Source organism: Thunnus maccoyii, chromosome 3 (genome assembly GCF_910596095.1).
Source record: "Thunnus maccoyii chromosome 3, fThuMac1.1, whole genome shotgun sequence".
In the NCBI taxonomy this organism is placed as follows: Eukaryota; Metazoa; Chordata; class Actinopteri; order Scombriformes; family Scombridae; genus Thunnus; species Thunnus maccoyii.
Window position 1 is genome coordinate 29,774,251 of NC_056535.1, and position 17,938 is coordinate 29,792,188.

The window sequence follows — 17,938 nt, forward strand, 5'->3', positions numbered from 1 at the left end:
CGAATGTTTTTATTTTATTTTTATTTATTATGTCATAATTGAATTCTATGGCACTTCCTCTTTTTTTGTTCTTCATACTTGGTTATATGTTACTGTTTTTTAAATTTGACTGTTTTCAATAAAGTTTAGAAAAAAGTACAGAGTGCTGATTACAACAACAACAAAAAAGCAGTATATAAATATTTATAAAATAAAATGGGTAAAAACTAAATAAATCAATGAAATGAGAAACAAAAAATATTCAAAATAAGTTAAAATTTAAACAATTATAGGAATATATACATATATATATTTAAAAGGACAGACATGAAAAAAGGGTAATTAATTTGACCTCATCAAATCATCAGACTCATCAGTCTCATCAAATATATTTCTGTAATATTCTAAGAACTTGTTGCTTTTTTATCATTTGTAAGAGCAAGAGAGTTAAGTATTGAGTTAAACTCTATTTAAAAAATCAGATAAGAGGGAAATAGGGTTGGGAACCTAAGAACTTCTGTTTGTGATTAAAGAATTTTCCCAATAAAATAAAAAAGTTAACATAGTTTATAGATTTGTTACTCATAATGTCATAGTAACAAACAATATCTTTAAGATTAAAACAGTGAGTAACATTTGTGGTTTTGAAAACATGAGAATTGAAATCAGACCAAATTTTAATAGTTTTTTGTTTTTTCACGATGAAAAAAATAAACTGATACTATGAGATTACAAGTGTTGTCATAATGATTTAGTCACAATTTTTTGGTCATAATTTTGAGATAAGTCAATAAAAATTTTCAAGTCAAAACTTACAAATAGACTTTCTTCATCAAAATTACGAGGTATGTAGTCATAATTTTGAGACAGTAAATCAATGACTTGTTATGTACTTAGTAAAACTCATAATTGTGATATATAAATAAAGACCATGAGTTGGCACAGAAAGCGAAAAGTGAGGAAGTGGACCATGATTCAGAACAGTTTTTTGTCCAACTACATTAGATTAGCATTAGAAACAAGAACTAATACGAAATTGTCAAACTTTTATTGACAATTGTTATGTTGCAATTCTGAAATCTATATTTATTATAAAGTATCTTTGTGTTTCGTCAATGACTGTTTGGGCTTAAACAATTGTTATATTTAAAGATATTTAATGTTGGCACCTGCCACTGGCAGCAACTTCAGTATATTCTGCTGGATCAGCGTCGTTCCCCTTCACATCCCCAACTCTGAGTACAACTCACATCACTGAATGAATTACTTCTTTAATTACATCCTGACTCTGAATCAGGAGCACGGCAGTAAATCAGCTTTATCTAAATCCTTTAATAGCTCCAACACCTAGCAAGCAGATGGATAAAACAGAGTGGGGGTGCTTACAGAAGGACCAGTACTAACTTGAGCCAACCCCCTGTTGGCACAAGTTGTGTCACAAATCCACACTATCATTAACAGATAGACAAAAACAAAGCTTACGTTAACTGAGTATGCAAACAAATCTAATTTGTTTATGTAAATGTACTAATATTTGCAAAATTACTGGGTTAGACTAAACTAAAAGTATAGTAACAGCTGAGAACATTTTTATTCAGACAGGCTTTTGGTTAGCCTGTCTGATTAGCTTCTCCACTTTATTTATTGTTTTTTATTAGCTTATTTCCTCGTCTGTGCTTCAGAACTTTTGTACTCGTTTATGTGTCTCTGTCCTCATTGGTTTGTTGTTGCTGTGATTTTAACTTGTTAGCCCTGCGCTGTTTGTTATGATTGCTATTTTTAATATTACTTTAATAGTGTATTTTTCATTAATGTAAAGCACTTTGTGATTTTGTATCTGTGAAAGGTGCTATACGAATAAACTTTCACTTACTTACTTTACTTAGTATAATATTGAGTAATACTAAACAAATTCTGTATATTATCTATGTTTGTGTGGTTTCAATGTTTTTATTTTCCATTGGTTTTTATACCCTGGTCCTAGAAGATAAATTACATTTAATTTATGGCTAAAATAACGAAATAAATGTTAACATAAAGTACTAAAATAATTCATGCAGAAATTAATACATATAGATCAATGCACATAACTAAATATATACAGTATATACATAGATAAACAATGAACAATGAACAGAAAATTCAACAATAATCAGTCTCACTTCATGGTCCATATAGTAACTGAGTAATACATATTTACATATAATACATGTTTAGATTATATCACATTAATATGGAATCACTTTGGTACAAGCTAAAAACCTGCTGCCAAATAGTCGAATAAAAATAGAATAAAATTCCATGTTGAGCGCATCAGAGCTTCCTATTGCATCATTAAATAACATCCTCAGTGCTGAACTAATAATAATAACACACTTGTAACAATATTACAAAGTGCTTCACATGAAACTGAAGTAGATAATAAAAAACAAGAGTGAGATCAGAAAACAGAATAACTTAAAATAAACCACAGTATTTGAGAAAATGCTGAACAACTGGACACCATGATGTCAAACTGGGATAAGAAGCTAAACACCGTCAAATGCTGTTAAATCTCAACTAGTCAGACTGTTAGCGTAGTGACAGCTGGTCCCCTGCTCGCATTGCTCTGCAGGAGAGCTGGGCAGGGCCGCATGGACTAAAACCAGGATCTAGCTCGTGACCATGACCAACCAGAACCTAAATCTGGAACTGGTTACAACGAAACTGCAAGACTTTCTGATTCTGACAAAAAGAGAACCAACCAACAGGCTGATGTAGTTTACAGCTCTATCTTGACACTCTGTGTTAGTCCCTCAGTCCTTGTCGCGTCCTTCACTCTGGTATATTTGGTACAGACTGATAATCAGTCTGATCCCAAAATGAATCCTGTATCAACACTCAGGCCTCTCAGACCAGCCAAGACCTTCAGCAGGACTATTATATATGACCTTAGAAACATGTCAGTTTTAAGAATACACCTTGTGTTAAATGGACTTCAGCCAAAATGTGATTACATCAGTGACAGGTTGTCAACAATAATTCAATATTAGTAGAGGTACAAAAAAAACTATACAAGCAATATAGTGACCAAATGAAGGTTTCCAAATGTTCTCAAATGGGAAATTCGAACTGTGGTGCATAATATCAGTAAATCAATCGTAGTTCAATAGTTTGCTGTTTCACTCACCTGAATTTCTGTCATTTTAACTGGGTTTAAGTTCCAGTTTCACCACAATTTCTGTCAACTGTCTTCAGACTTGGACAAGTAATGTAAATAAAAGTTCAAATTTAGTCAAAATTTGAGCCCATAACTGAAACATTTCTGCTATAAAGGTTACTGTAAACGTTGTCCTTCATAGAAATGGGGCAATATTTACACTATATATGTGAAATTGCATTCATTTGGCAGGAAGAGCACATCCATTTATCTTTGAATATTTCATGATAGAAATGAATGAAACATTGATTCATAGAAATCAACATTATTTGATTTTTTTTTTGTTTGTGAAGTTTTGTTTCTACAGTTCTGATTTTTAGGCTTATTTTTGTCTTTTCATGACTAATTTAATATCTGGTGCTCGGTCACTGCTCTGCTGCTTGCAGCTATAATTATTTTCTTGTTTATGCATTTAAAAATCTTTATTGTTAATTTATATACTAAATAATTTCACATATTTATGAACTGTGAAGCAGAATTTCTTCCATATAAGGGAAACTCACTCTTTCATTCACCTGTGCACTAGATATAGTGCACTTCAGTGTAGTGTTTAAGAGTCTGGTGGCTCAGTTGCTGGATTTAGCGTGGTTGATACGGGTGGTCGTGACACCTCTGACGGCCTTTTTTTTATGTGCAGGGTCAACATGTAGAATGAATTGTTTTGGTGTTTTCTTTTCCTAAACAGTCCCCTGTTTGTGATTGTCAGATTGTAGTAGTCTCTAATTTATCATTTTGTGGTCTAATAAACATTATAATGTAATATTACAACAGTAATAAAAACATAATTCTTAGTTTGTCACCTATAATCAGTAGCAGCACACTCACAGTGTTCTCCTGTGGGCTTGAATGTTTTTTATTTGTTATAACATGACCAAACAGGAGCCTCAGATGATAATAGCTTCGAGCCACAAGATTTCGTAACCTGGACCTGACTCTATGTGCAGCCTGAAAGGCAAAAAAGGTTGAGAACACCTTGTTCAGGCGGATGAAAAAGGCAAAAACTAATATTTCATTTGATATAAATGTTCTTTATTAGATCTCTTGTTCAATGATTGCTGAATCAAATAAAATGAGCAGCAGATAAGCCTTGTGGTGTTTGATTTCTCCCCATTCTTAACTCTCCTACTGTCTCGTCCAGCATTGATTTGGTCTCAGCTGTCGGTTCACTGGAACACTGCAGAGACGTTTCTTGACCTCTAAGCAGAATTTGATCTCCTCCCATTTTACCCCACCCCACCCTACTGTCACAGTCAGTCACCTGTATAAAACCTCATAATGGAAATGTCAAATATTGCAAATTAGTGCTCTGTTATATGTATATGTATATAATGACACTGAAATTCACAGTATTACGAATGTTGTCTACAGAAAAGTGACATAAAACTGGTAAGTAAGTTACATAGGTGAAGGTAGGTTAGGAAACCCATTTAAACATACACTCCTATGTAACTCAACCATAATCAAGTTAGATACATAGCACTTGAGTAAAACACAATGATACCTATGCTAATATTTTAACAATTATGAAGAAAAGTCTTGTTTTACTACCATCTAGTAGTGACATCTCCACTCTGTGACCCCAACAGAGTCAGGTTCTGGTTGGGAGAAAATAAGACTTTTCTGGTTATATTATATTATATATTATATTATTCACAATCACATATCATAATCATAATATGTTCTGTAATATTCTAATACAGACATGTAGTTTTGCTTTTATGTTTATGATATATCTAAATATTTTTTAACTAGATTTCAGAAGTATATTGTCTAAAGCATATGTTTTCCATTTCCTGTTGTTAATGATAATATAATCCTCAATTAAACAGTGGGCAGTCTTTATATTGACCAAATAAATATATTTTCAGTTACTGTATGAGGCCTGTTGTATGATATTTTTCCATATCAGTTACATTTCCCCTAATCAAAACACCATCTTTTAAAGATCACCTCCAAACCTGTTTTAAAGTCCCCCTCCACTCAAACATGTGTTTTTCTTCTTGTTTCTACAGTTGGATGTTTGAGCGTCACGGTGCAGAATGATGTATGAGCGGAGTTTGACACTGGAAGGCTGTTTTCACATTCATCTGCTCAAAGTGGAAAGTTTCTCTTTGCTCACTGAAAATCCAATTTGGAGAAGTGGGCCTACGAGTTTGATTTGTGACATTACAACTAGTTTGAAGCCAATCCTGGTCCGATATTCAACTTACAGAAGTGTAATGTGGAAACTTGAAGCTGGTGCAAATACACTGCAAATGGACTTTACAGAGAAGTAGGAGACATCCCGTGACTAGCAGTTCAACTTTTAAGATGAAAATTTAATGAGGGAAAATGAGGAGATGACATTTTAAGGACTTTCACAAGATAATTTAACTTTTTTTGTTGAAAAACTATATCACACACACACACAAATTGTTATTTAAAGTAGAGTATTTTACTGTACATAATCACCTTCTGTATGTATATAAAGTAACGTCTTTTTTATCATTTAATATTTATCTCAGCACTACCTTTGCACAATTTGTACCCTGTTTATAGTTCACAGACACAGCTTCACCTGTATATATATATATATATATAGTAAATTCCCTAGTGTATATTTCTGAAGATTGCTGTGTTGTTATTTTGTGCAAGTACATTGGGAGCTACTAAACCAGTCAGATTCCTTGCGTGTGTAAACGTAATTGGCCAATAAAGATGATTCTGATTTACATACATCTCAAAACAAGCCTGGAGGTGATATTTAAACTAAAATAAATATGTATAACGTAAAAATTTGCAGGTGCAGTCTCAGTCTCCATTTTAAGAAAACAATCCATCGCATATATGATAAACCAAAATTAAGACTGTATTATTAGTCAGATGTAATGAGCTCAGCGGTGAGCGGAGTGGATGTGATTCGGGCAGTGAACGCACCCCGCCTGCCTGCTCTCTAGTTACAGTATGGCGGCCGGGACTTGCGGAGGAGGACAACTTCTTGTAGATTCCTTCCAGAAAACTGCTGGAAGGCGATCGCAATAAGTTCAAACCACCACGGCAAACACGACCTGGACTGAGATAGACGACGACAGTGCAACTTGTGGCCTGTACCGAGGATTTTCCTGGAAGATAAACGGGCTGATGTGATGCGTGAGGAACCCCGCAGCCAAGAAACTCCCCTGATTTTTCCGCGTCTGTTTCTGCCCTGACTGTCAGTTAGCCGGCTAGCTGCTGCTAGGTAGTCGCACCGTCTTCATGCTAACGTCCGCTGGCAGGGCTCCGTAGTAGCCAAAAAAAAGACGGGGCTAGCTTGCTGCTTTTATTTGCTCCAGGAGACAGGGATGGCATTTCGTCCCCATTCGGTAAGCGAACTGGTTGAGAAGGGTGGGGAGAAAACATTTGAGGACCTGGATGATAAGTTTGTAAGCACTCATTAGCCTAGCCTAGCCTAGCCTAGCCTAGCTTGCTGGTACAACGCCAGAAATCGTTGGCCGGCAGTTAGCGCTTAGCTGGTCCACTAGCGAGCTAGCCAATTAGCATTTTAGTTGCACAAGAAGACCTGCTAATCCCCCAGTTCATCCCGGCTGAGTGTTTTGAAGCCTCCGCACTAACTAGTTAACCGTGACGAAGAGTGGGGAGTGAACTGTTTTAGTTTAATTGACCGTTCACGTATTGTAACTCAGGGGTATTTCTGGCATTCAGTCTTTCTAAGGTGTCGTTAGCGGTCTTGTAGGTGTTCTCTGGAGGGAGTGGTAACGTCAGGTAGCTAGCTGAGGTTCCCTGTATCAGGGCAACAAGGTCACACAGATTATGACTTTAAATGACGAATATAATAACACATTACTAAACACCAAACGTGTGTAGACCGACTGGCGTGTTGCACATTGGGGTGTGTGCTCCGATGTTAGCTCGCTGCAAGACAAGACTAAACACTGCAAGAAAGGGCGCAATAATTTGCTTTCGATAGTCATTATATTGATAGTTTCCTGGATTGGTAACTAATTTGAACAGCACTCACAATTATTGACTTGAACTGTTACTATCTTGGGGGGTGCGGGCTAAAGATAAAGTCTGGTGGCTGACTGGGCTCAATCGCCTGTTTCAGTGCTGGAGTAGTTTGATGGACGTGGGAGGCTGTTTGCCAGACTGTCCGTGCTATACTCAGTCATGTATGTCTTGACACATGGCACCTTGGTCTGTACATAGTGCCTGCTGTCAGATATAAGTGTCGTTATGTAGCTTTGGTGGACAGTGAGTGAAGGGAATGTCTTGTCTTTTTTATACCTGTCAGTTTGTTTTTTATTTTCATTTTTTTCAAACACAGGAGAGTCTTGTTGAATCAAAGTGGGAAAGTGGTGCAGCCCGGGCTGTGTACAGTGGACAATGTTTATTAGTTAGTGCCTAGAAGCTTGGAAGACTAACAACCCTGCCTACATACAGGCCATAGATATTGTAGATTATTCATTGGGGATTGCAACAGAAGCCTGCCACTCTGGATCAAGAAGACTTGTCCCTCGTGTCTGGTTGGAGTAATACTCTCAAGCCAAAATCAATGCCTTCAGCGCTGGCCGTGTTCGCCTGCCGACCCAACTCGCATCCATTCCAGGAGCGGCATGTGTACCTGGATGAGCCAGTCAAGATCGGCAGGTCTGTGGCTCGGTGCCGCCCTGCCCAGAACAATGCCACCTTCGATTGCAAGGTCCTGTCCAGGAATCATGCCCTGGTTTGGTTCGACCACAAGACCGGCAAGGTAAGACAAGATGATAATGACAAACTGACATTTGATTACTGTTTCTCCTAGGATTGACTGTCCTCCGTGATTTCAAATGAATTTGGTGTGAATCTTCTCACCCTTTCTAATGAATATGTTTTGATTTAAAGTCATAACTGAATAATAATGGGGACCAATTATCCAAAATGCTGCAGCAGGCTAGCCTCTACAATAGCCTCACAAATGTCCACCTCAGAATGATTCAGAGGAATATTTATATTACAACTAGTCCTATCATAAACACATATTCTTTCACACAACAACACCCTGGAGCAAGACTTTCTCCCGAATGTGAACTCTGATTAGTCCTGAACAGATTCAGTTTGTTTAAGGGTGCGTTCACATTGATGCATGTTTGGAGAGATACGTCAAACTCTGGAGTGTTGCCTTTTGTAGACAAATCCAACACTGTACTTGGAAGGTAATACATAATCCCAATTGAGCACAGGAAATGTTCCCAAAACTCAAGGGATTATGGGTAGTAAAACACATATGGTGTTTCTCATGCTAGGAAAACGGGAAGAAAAATTAGCAGAACAAAATAATGTCTGGATTGGTTCTGGATTTATGCTCCACCCTCGACCAAAAAGTCTATCCTGATTGGAGATGTTCTATCAAAACCCAGTTGACAAGACACCTGAGTCACATGATTTATGTGTGCAAACTCTGCCTTTAATTGTGCAGGTAAATTTAACTTTCAGCCTTTCAGAACCTGTTTAGATCCTGACACTTGTTTTGTGTTTCTACTCTACGTAAACAACAGTGAAGGTTAGGATATAAATCATATTAAATATGAGGTATTCTGAAACCAATATATGTTGTCTGTAAGACGTTTTCACAGATTTTATACATAAAGATCCAAAGTTAAAGGTATTGTAAATGTAACGTTGTGTGGACTTTCATTTTGTTATTGCACATTTTGCTCCCATTTATTGCAAGTACAGGATCTTATTTTGTTACTTATTTATGTTCTGATTCATGAAACATGTTTTCTTCATCTGCATCATTTCATTTCACAAATAGCTTCAAAACAAAGTCGTCCTCTTTAGGAACACTTGGGGCAAAAACACAAGCTCACCCCGCTTTTCCGCTAAAACAGAAAATCAAAACTCATCACGCCGAGAAAATCAACATGTCACATTTGAAAAGCTGGAACCATCAAATGTTCTGCATATTAAAATAATGAATAAGTTATGAAAATAATTTCTCATTAATATCCTGTCAGTCGACAGACAATTCAGAATCGTTTCAGCACCAATATCTTCCTTTTATACAGTTAATCTTTTGTGAAATATCTAAGTAATTTTTATGATTTGTAAAAGTTGAAGACTAAACTCATTTTCTTGTCGAGATTTTTTTTATATAAATGAAGAGAGCATCATTAAGAAAACAGTTGCAGACTGGATTTAATTTAGTCCTGGAATACAGCAAAACTCAATGCTATCCATTGAGAAATGTGCGAAGTCCGGTGTAAGACTAGCTTTAATCCTTATCTGGGAATCCAACCTGTTATTTCCTTAAAATCCACAGGTCTGAGATCTGAAGCAGACGGATCAAATCTGTGCGTCGTAGCATCTGTCATTGTGTGGCTTTAGTGTATCTGTAGTTTCTCTGTAGAACAGGTCAAACAGGCTGAGACAGCCATGGGATTACCCAGCTATGTGGCATGCAGGGACTTTGAAATACCCTGTGTGCGTTTGTGTGTGCACACAGCATAAGCTATTTATAACGACAGTAGCGTCATCCTTTCCTCTGTTCAGGGATATATACACACACAAACTCGGTCCAACCAACATGCACACATACCGACACAGACTGATTTTTTGGCACTTGCAAGTCACCAATATATCCTGTATTGAAATGGATCAAATGGAGGATCAGTTATTATTAGTACTGATTTATTAACAGCTTTTATGGTCCAGAAAAGGACTGTACTGGTACTTTTTTATTGTGCTGATAAACATAGTTAATCAACTTTCAAAATAATGAACCTGGTCACTGACCGGCCATAAGTGATTTTCAATGCTAAAGTAGTTTGATCATACAAGAACAGATTTCACCAGAAGTTGAATAAATATATAATATGAACTCTGTTGGCCCAAACACAAGACGATTCCCTTTTGTAACACCTGCTTTTAGTCAATAGGAAACATATTACATTTTCTTGGTGCCTATCTTTGGCAGCTTCTTGCTTCCATACATTATCAACCTAAAACAGGTTAGGAGACTTTAAAAATTATAAAAAAATTATAATTGCTTGTTGGGAATAGCGCCTCCATTCCTGTTAAACATCTCATATGTGACAGTAGTCTCTATCAACAGTCATTTCAAATCAAAATTTTCTCATCAAGAAATAAAGGGATTTTTGTAACATATGCTGCCATTTTTAAGTAAAGCCCAATCGATACATTGGCAGGCTGACCGTATCGGTTGATATTAACTTATCACAGGTGTCACAGCAGACATTTTAACTTGTCGTAGCAGGAAAAGCCCAAATAGAACTAATAACAGTAACGATGGCTCAGTTCCATTAAAGTGTCCAGGTAAGCCATAATGGTAAATCATCATATACTATACCAGGGTCATGAATTTTGAAAAACTAAATAGGATTCAACCTTTATGAATTATATTGTTTGCATCTGTGCTTTTCCTGCTATGACATGTCAACATGTCTGCAGTGAAAAGATCTATTGGTAGAGGTGTATACAGCATGTTGGCAGATATAAAATAATGTTTCAGTAAAATATGTCCAGTATTTCTTCATATTCATAATTATTTATAATTTATTTTCAGTTAAGTTTACTGTTCAAACTTTACCGTCGTGTTTTTAAAAAAAAATAGAACATAAGCCTAAGCCAGTATAGCATTATTATTCTTGTTTTACTCTTGGTATATTGATATTGGCCTGAAAAAATCAGTATGCTTCAGGCTCTTTTTACACTTAAATTTAATTTTCACAGTGTTGAAGTACTACATAACGTGGGTAGAATTTGTCTTTAGTGTACAATTAGGACACAGGGTGAGTGCATATCAATAAAATAAAATAATGCAAATACAAAATACACTGCATTCAAGTTATGGACATTAGAGAAAGACTAAAAAGGGCAATGGCTCAGTATTCGCGCGCTCTCTCACTCTTTTCTCACACACACACACACACACACACACACACACACACACACACACACACACACACACACACACACACACACGAAGACCTGGCTTGCTTAACCAATATCTCACAACTGTAGGTTCCTCTTGCAGTAAGAACATTGTTTGTCACATGAGTCTGCAGTTTTAAGTTTGTTAAAAAAAAACAGCCGACAGTTTCACTTTGCTCTAATACCATGTTGAAACAGTTGGATGCAAGTTTGTTGCTTTCACCTGAACCGTTCTGCGTCGTGACCGAGAGCGTGTGCGGCGACATCCCGCTGTTCATTTAGCAAGCAAAAGTAGAATAAGGTAAGACGAGAACGGGTGTAAATATGTTTTACTGTACATATCGTAACATTGTCTTTCTGATGGCTTTGATGCTCTGCAGCCTTTGCCTCAATCTTGTCTGTGCGAGATAAGTGTGCACTGAAAAAGAAACAGGTATGGTTGGACGCGCTCTGTGATTGATGAACCAATCAGTCGGCTCAGTGATCCGGCACATTGCTGTATTATTGATGTGATCATTCTGCACATCAGAGCAGGGTCTTCTGTCCTACTGTAAGACTGGAAGAGACTCACAGAGATCCCTTACACTTTGATTCTGTATGACTGACAGCAAAACCTGATGTTTTAGATCACTGAACATGTTCAGTTGTCGTTCAGTCAGTTTAATTGTTTTGCAGCCAGACGTAAATGTGATTAAGGACTGAGAACTGTAACACTGTGATTACACGTTATGTATTGTAGCCTGCTGATGTCATAGAGTCCTGCTGGGACTGTTGCCTTGACACTGACTTCTGTGAAGGAAGGATGAACTAATTGACATGAACACAGCTGGTGGGATGAATATCTGAAGGGCTCTTAGAAAAAAAGAAATAATGAACTGTGTTCTTATTTAAGCAGCAGCCATCATTGAAAGGTCAGATCAGACCCAGCTGCTTCTCTCTTAACCCCGGAGGTCCTGGGACCTCAGTTTGGGAAGCGCTGTGTTTGAGAAGCGGAGATAAAGACAAGCAGACAGCCAATCAGACAGCCCGCATTCCTATGAGAGGACCAGTCAGAGTGTTTCTCAGACAAACAGCCCCCGGCAGTCAAGTTGAGTTGTCCACGCTCAGTCATTGATGGTTGTTACGTCTTTCCTCCGTAACTTTGAAAAACTGTACCCAGATTGAAATGTGATCAAAGACGTTGTGTTTATCTGGTATATATTTAATAGTTTTCTGTCTGTAATTTATCATTACTGCTACAGCAACTACGTCAAGCCCCGATGAAGTTTGTTTACATTCCATGAAACAATACAAAAGATATATTACCATGTTACAGTCGTGGCTCAAAATATTGAAAATGCTGAGTACAAGATGTTTTTCACAGTCTTAAGTTTATTTTGGGGCCAATGCACTCAACACGGAGCTGTTGAATGCAAAGAACTCATCCTTCAAAATGACCCCCAAACATTTCAGGGGGGGTTTTGCACATGTCCTGCCTGATTATAAGTAGGGCTGGGTATCAGACATCTGTACTGTCTTGGTACTGACTGTCATAAATACTGACAAAAACTATTAAAATGTTAAAAATACACATCAGTGAATAACACTGTTGCACAATATTGTAACATTCAGAAAAAGTCTAATTTATTAACCTTTTGAGATTTTTTATAAATCTCTCATTTATGAAACCAATTTTTAAGTGTGTGAATGGCCTTGCCCCAGAACCAGTCAGTCAAATGATTTTAAAATATAATAGCAAAGGAGCCGCTATGGAGGGAGCAATTAGTGGAGACTGTAAACCAAAGAAAGGCAAAACAACATTCGGTCAATCCTCTTTTCCAGTTAAAGGCCCACAGATTTGGAATACCCTGCCATCAGAAATAAAAACATTAACTGATTTTTAAAGCTTTTAATACTAAGGCAAAACTATGGCTTAAACAAAGGCAAATCTGTGAACACTGAGATACATGGGTGCTACCTCTCATAGGAAGACAACAGCAGGTGAAAGTCAACTCAACTCTCTCAGACATACAGATTATAAGTACTGGAGCTACAGCCATACTCTGGTTTACTCACAAAAGATTCAGACATTGCTATGTATAAGTCAGAGATGGAAGAGGTTGCTCAGTGGTGTGAGGGGACAACCCTGATGTTAAACATCAAAAAGACTAAAGAAATGGTCTTCGATCCCAGGTCTGTTGGTGATCACAGCCTAGTTTTAATCAACGGGGATAGAGTTGAGCAGGTAACACCATACGAGTACTTAGGTATTCACTTTGATTCTCAGTTACAATGGGCTCATCAAGAGGAGTATTTTTGCAGTCAGCGTCTGCATTTTCTGTGAAGGCTCAGTGTCCGAGTTGGTAAAAGCATTACGTTATGGTTCTACAGGGCAGCTATGAATCTATTATTCGTTATGGCAGCACAACATGGTTCGGTAACCTGTTCGTTAAACTCAAATCACAACTCCAAAACCTTATCAGAAGGGCTGGGAAAATAGTTGGCATGCTGCCCCCGTCTCCTCTCCGGGAGATATTCGAGGAGACAGCGAGGAAGCAGGGCCTTCAAATCACCTGTGACCCAAACCACATCCTTCACAAAGAGTACGAGCCGATGCCTTCGGGCAGAAGGTACAGGTCACCAAACTGTATATTGAATGGGTATAAATTTTCCTTAGTTTCACTATCAGTCAAACTACTGAACAGTAAGAGATGAGGTGGGGGAGGATTATTGGGGGGGAATGTGTGGTATCTTGTAGGGCATCGTGCAGTATTCTTGATGTGTGTGTTCTTGTGTATATGGAATTGTGTGTGATATTGCATGTTAACTGTAGTTTGATTGTACATGTATATGGGTATGTTGTGTGTGTATAAGGAGAGGCTGTGTGTGCTGCTTTGTCACCTGTGTTCTCTCAATTACCCAAGGGAGACAATAAAGGCTAATCTTAATCTTAAAAACTACAGTGCTCTGGAGTGCTGCAACGACTAGTCGATTAATCAATTAGTTTCCAACTATTATTTATTATTATTATTATTATTTCTCTGATTCCAGCTTCTCAAATGTGAATATTTTCTGGTTTCTTTAGTCCTCTGTGATGGTGAAGTAAATATCTTTGGGTTGTGGACTGTTGGTCAGAACAAAACATTTGAAGATGTCACCTTGTACTGTCGGAAACAGTGATTGTCGTTTTTCACCATTTTCTGGACCAAACAACTAATCGATTATTCGAGAAAATAATCAACAGATTAATTGATAATAAAGATACTAGTTAGTTGCAGCCGTAGTGCCCAGCTGTTTTTGGGAAATTACTGACTCTTTTTAAAAAACTGAAATTATACATTTGTGAGCTGTTTTTAAAGATCTTCGTCATCAATATGAACCAGTGGGTTTGGGGCTGAGTTCCACAGACAAGATTAGGGAAGTATTGTGAGGTGGACTAATGCACAGTTGATTTTGTTCTTTTTATGGATTTGTTGACAATAAAAAAATATATAGAATGACACCAGACTTGAACTTTACCATTTGAGAGCTTTGTTGAAGGCGAAACAAGACTTTTGTGGAAAAACATTTCCATTACTTTCAGAAAGGTATTGAAAGAAAAATGTCTTTTCGCTATCTGCACAGAAACTCGCATTATAAATGAAACCCAGCCTTGATAGATCTTTTTCAAAGCAGAGGATTGACATGTCATAGCAGGAAAACAGCATGTGGAAATGATAACATGAATAAAGGCTTCATTCCATTCACGTTTATCAGTTTCAAGGCCATGGTGTTGTGCATGACTGCTCCCTAGCATGACTCACTGGGACACTTAATGGAACTGAGCCATCATTGGTTCCTGTTATGACCAGTCAAATATGTCTGATTTGCCTATTATAATACTTGGAAAATGTCCACATCCCACCTTGAAATGCTACCTAAGAAGCGCGTTTACACTTAAGACAGGACGGCTATGTAGCTGTCAGTAACTGTCCTTAAACCAGAAATCACTATACAGCCTGTCAGTCACTCAGTGGTGTGCTCAGACAGATACATACCAGATTAAACCAGATTTAGGACTCACAGTGGAGGTCTCTGTAACGCAGCTGTATCACTTAGAGCTATCCAGCCAGCCAGCCAGTCATTCATTCATCCAGTGAATGTGTACACTGAACCCTAACACGTGCCAGCTGACCAGATCAGACCAGGTTTATCCTACTGGGGGACGTAGTTGTAACACATCAAAACTACGCCTGGTAACTCCTACAGAGCCCTGACACTAATCTGTAAAAACAACAGATTTTTTGGTGTCCACACTACAGCCAGTTTTAAAGTAAAGTAGAAGTATTACATGAAAAAAAAATAAAGTAAAAAGTAAAGAATATCAACTAATACAGGCTGCTGGTCAAATTCTGGCTTTGGTGAAGCATGTGGCTGAGTTTGTTTATACTGAAAGGTTAGCATCTGCTAGTTGGACGGTAAAATGTTGAATCGTCTGCCTTCCTGCTTCATAAATACTCTGCTAGCCAGTGTACATACTGCTGCATCAGTGCTGTTGTTTTGCAGCTATGTGTGATATGATGTTAGAGCTAAATTTGTCCTCTTTTGTCCTACATGTTTCCCTGCTGGCGGCCTGTATGCCCCCATGCAGTACCTCCACCCACATCAGGATCTGCAACACTTTGTCACATTTGGTCAGCCTTCTGTGGAGGATTTAGAGTTAAGAAGTGAAAAGAATGCAGGGGAACCCCAGACTGTAATTGAACTATGAATGAATGGTTTAAGAGTGTTATCAGCTTGAAGCCTCACGGTTTAAACAGGTATAACTACGAGTCAGCAAGTAGAAACCTGTGCTGGGCACCACAGAGTGAATATCCCTCCTGCCAGGTGGCAAGACAAACCATGTCATTTTATATACTTGTGCTTTTGATGCCTGGCTGGTGTTGGTTTGGAACATGTTATTATCTGATTTCACAATCTCAAAAATATGTCTTTTAATGAGGACATTAGCTATTGTCTGCTGATACTGAACCTTTGAAAATATCCATGACAACAGTTGTAATTCCAAATAAGTAAAACTATGACTCATATCATTGGTTTACATTAACTTAAAGGAAAAAAACTGGTGCCCTATGACTAGAGAAAACTGAGAAAAAGGCTGTGGATTCCCCATACTGCTCTTAAGGGGGAATCCTACAACAACCAGATTGCATTGCATGCGTCTCGTCCAATGAGTTTCCAGTGAGCTGAGCTACTCGCGGTGTGTTTAAGACCAGCAGGGTAGCAAAGACAAAGTGAGCTGCGTTATATATTTTTTACTGAAGCTTATTTACAAAACGTTATTCCTCATTGAGTCTGGATATATCATATCGGTGTTTCTAACCTTAACCGTTGTTTCTTTTACCTGTTTTGGATGATCATGAGCCGGACCAGATGGTGCTCAAAGCTGGATGCGGCCACTTGTTGGTCAGTGTTATGGGTCTCTGGTTTGTCACTCTGATGGCAGCGACATTACGGGGTAACCAGGCTACCTTGGCTAAGCCGGCTAATGTACATCCATGTAGCATGCTACAGCTACGTGGTGTACTGCTAAAACGTCCCGGGTGGAACTCGCGCTCTAGAATTATTGTTCCGCATGTTGGAGTAAGTGGAGTATTAAGTTATTTTTACAGTAATGGTTTGGGGCACAGACGAATTGGTTCTTGTTTGTTCAAACTATTTTTTTTTTCTTTTTTTTAGTAACAGCTCGATTGCTTCTTAAGCCTTCTTCTATATGTGGCTTTAGGGATGCAAATGCTGGTTGTTTGGTCCATTTGTTAGACTGGAACATGCAAAGAAATATGTAAACACACATTAGCATTACAAGCTTCAAGTTAGCATATTAACATTTGAATGTCGGAGGATAAACCTTCTGATATTTGTAACCCGTCCTTTTCACTTGCATCACCCTGAGGAGAAACTTAACAAGAGACCTCGGTGTCACAGTCTGGTCACAGTCTTTTTCCCCCGGGATGTTTCCTCATGTAGATGTACATCAGATGTTGTTTGTGCGGGGGAAAAAATTATGTTATTGCCAGTCTAGTTGGTAAGTTGTAATGAGGACACACACAAACACACCCGCACACACACGCTCTCTCTCTCTCTCTCTACAGTAGATGAGTCATTAGATCGCTGCAGGCCTCAGGTGGGACCAGATATACTCTGAAATGGAGAATAGATTCTTCACTCCCTGTACCTTTAGTGTTACTGCTCGACTACAAGTGCCCCATAACAGTCAGCATCAGTGCGCACAAACTAACTGATTATGAACAGATAGGCTTACAGCTTCATAACTAGAATGGCCACTTCTGTAGCTGTCATGCCTGGGTGTTTTTGGAGTAGATTCAGTCCTAAAACCTTTTGAATACATTCGCTTACATGAAAACATTGACAATTAAAATACACTTCCATCCCAAGCCGCCACTTCAAAAAAATACATCTTCACCGCTACTGCCTCACTGCAACAGAGTGCTATCATCACTGCGAGACCAAGCCACGCTCAGAATATAGCTATCCAGGGAGATAACCAGTTAGCGCATGGTTTTAATACAGCATCATTCACCAGCCTCTCAAGTCTGTTTTTGCTCTGGAGGGTAGTTGGTTTGTGGTAAAGACAACCGGAGAGCTAATCATTCAGTCAATCAGGCAGCCAGTGGAGAGCAGTGTTGACAGCAGAGCTGTTGTCTGGTATCAGTATTCCATGGCATGGTAATGGCCTCAAATCTGAATACCAACACAGCACAGGAACGCTGTTACACAGACAGGACACAGCTCTGTAACTCTCTTTTATATCTGCGTGTGAGTGTGAAGGAATAAGACACTGTTGGCAGGAAAGGCAGGCTGGCAGTCTCG

At 38.2% G+C, this 17,938-nt stretch overlaps 1 protein-coding gene across 9 annotated transcripts in view; it reads left to right on the forward strand.

The window, feature by feature from the left end:
• The first annotated feature begins 6,084 nt into the window (after positions 1–6,084).
• slmapa (sarcolemma associated protein a) overlaps positions 6,085–17,938 on the forward strand; it is a 67,452-nt gene continuing 55,598 nt past the window's right edge. For 5 of the 9 annotated variants that reach the window (XM_042406233.1, XM_042406234.1, XM_042406236.1 and 2 more), the window contains exon 1: positions 6,087–7,907. In XM_042406233.1, the coding sequence (XP_042262167.1) occupies positions 7,710–7,907 (198 nt within the window). In that variant the 5' untranslated portion in view covers positions 6,087–7,709. Of the gene's footprint in view, positions 7,908–17,938 lie in introns of all 9 variants that reach the window. The other 4 variants (XM_042406229.1, XM_042406232.1, XM_042406231.1 and 1 more) reach the window with 2 other exon arrangements.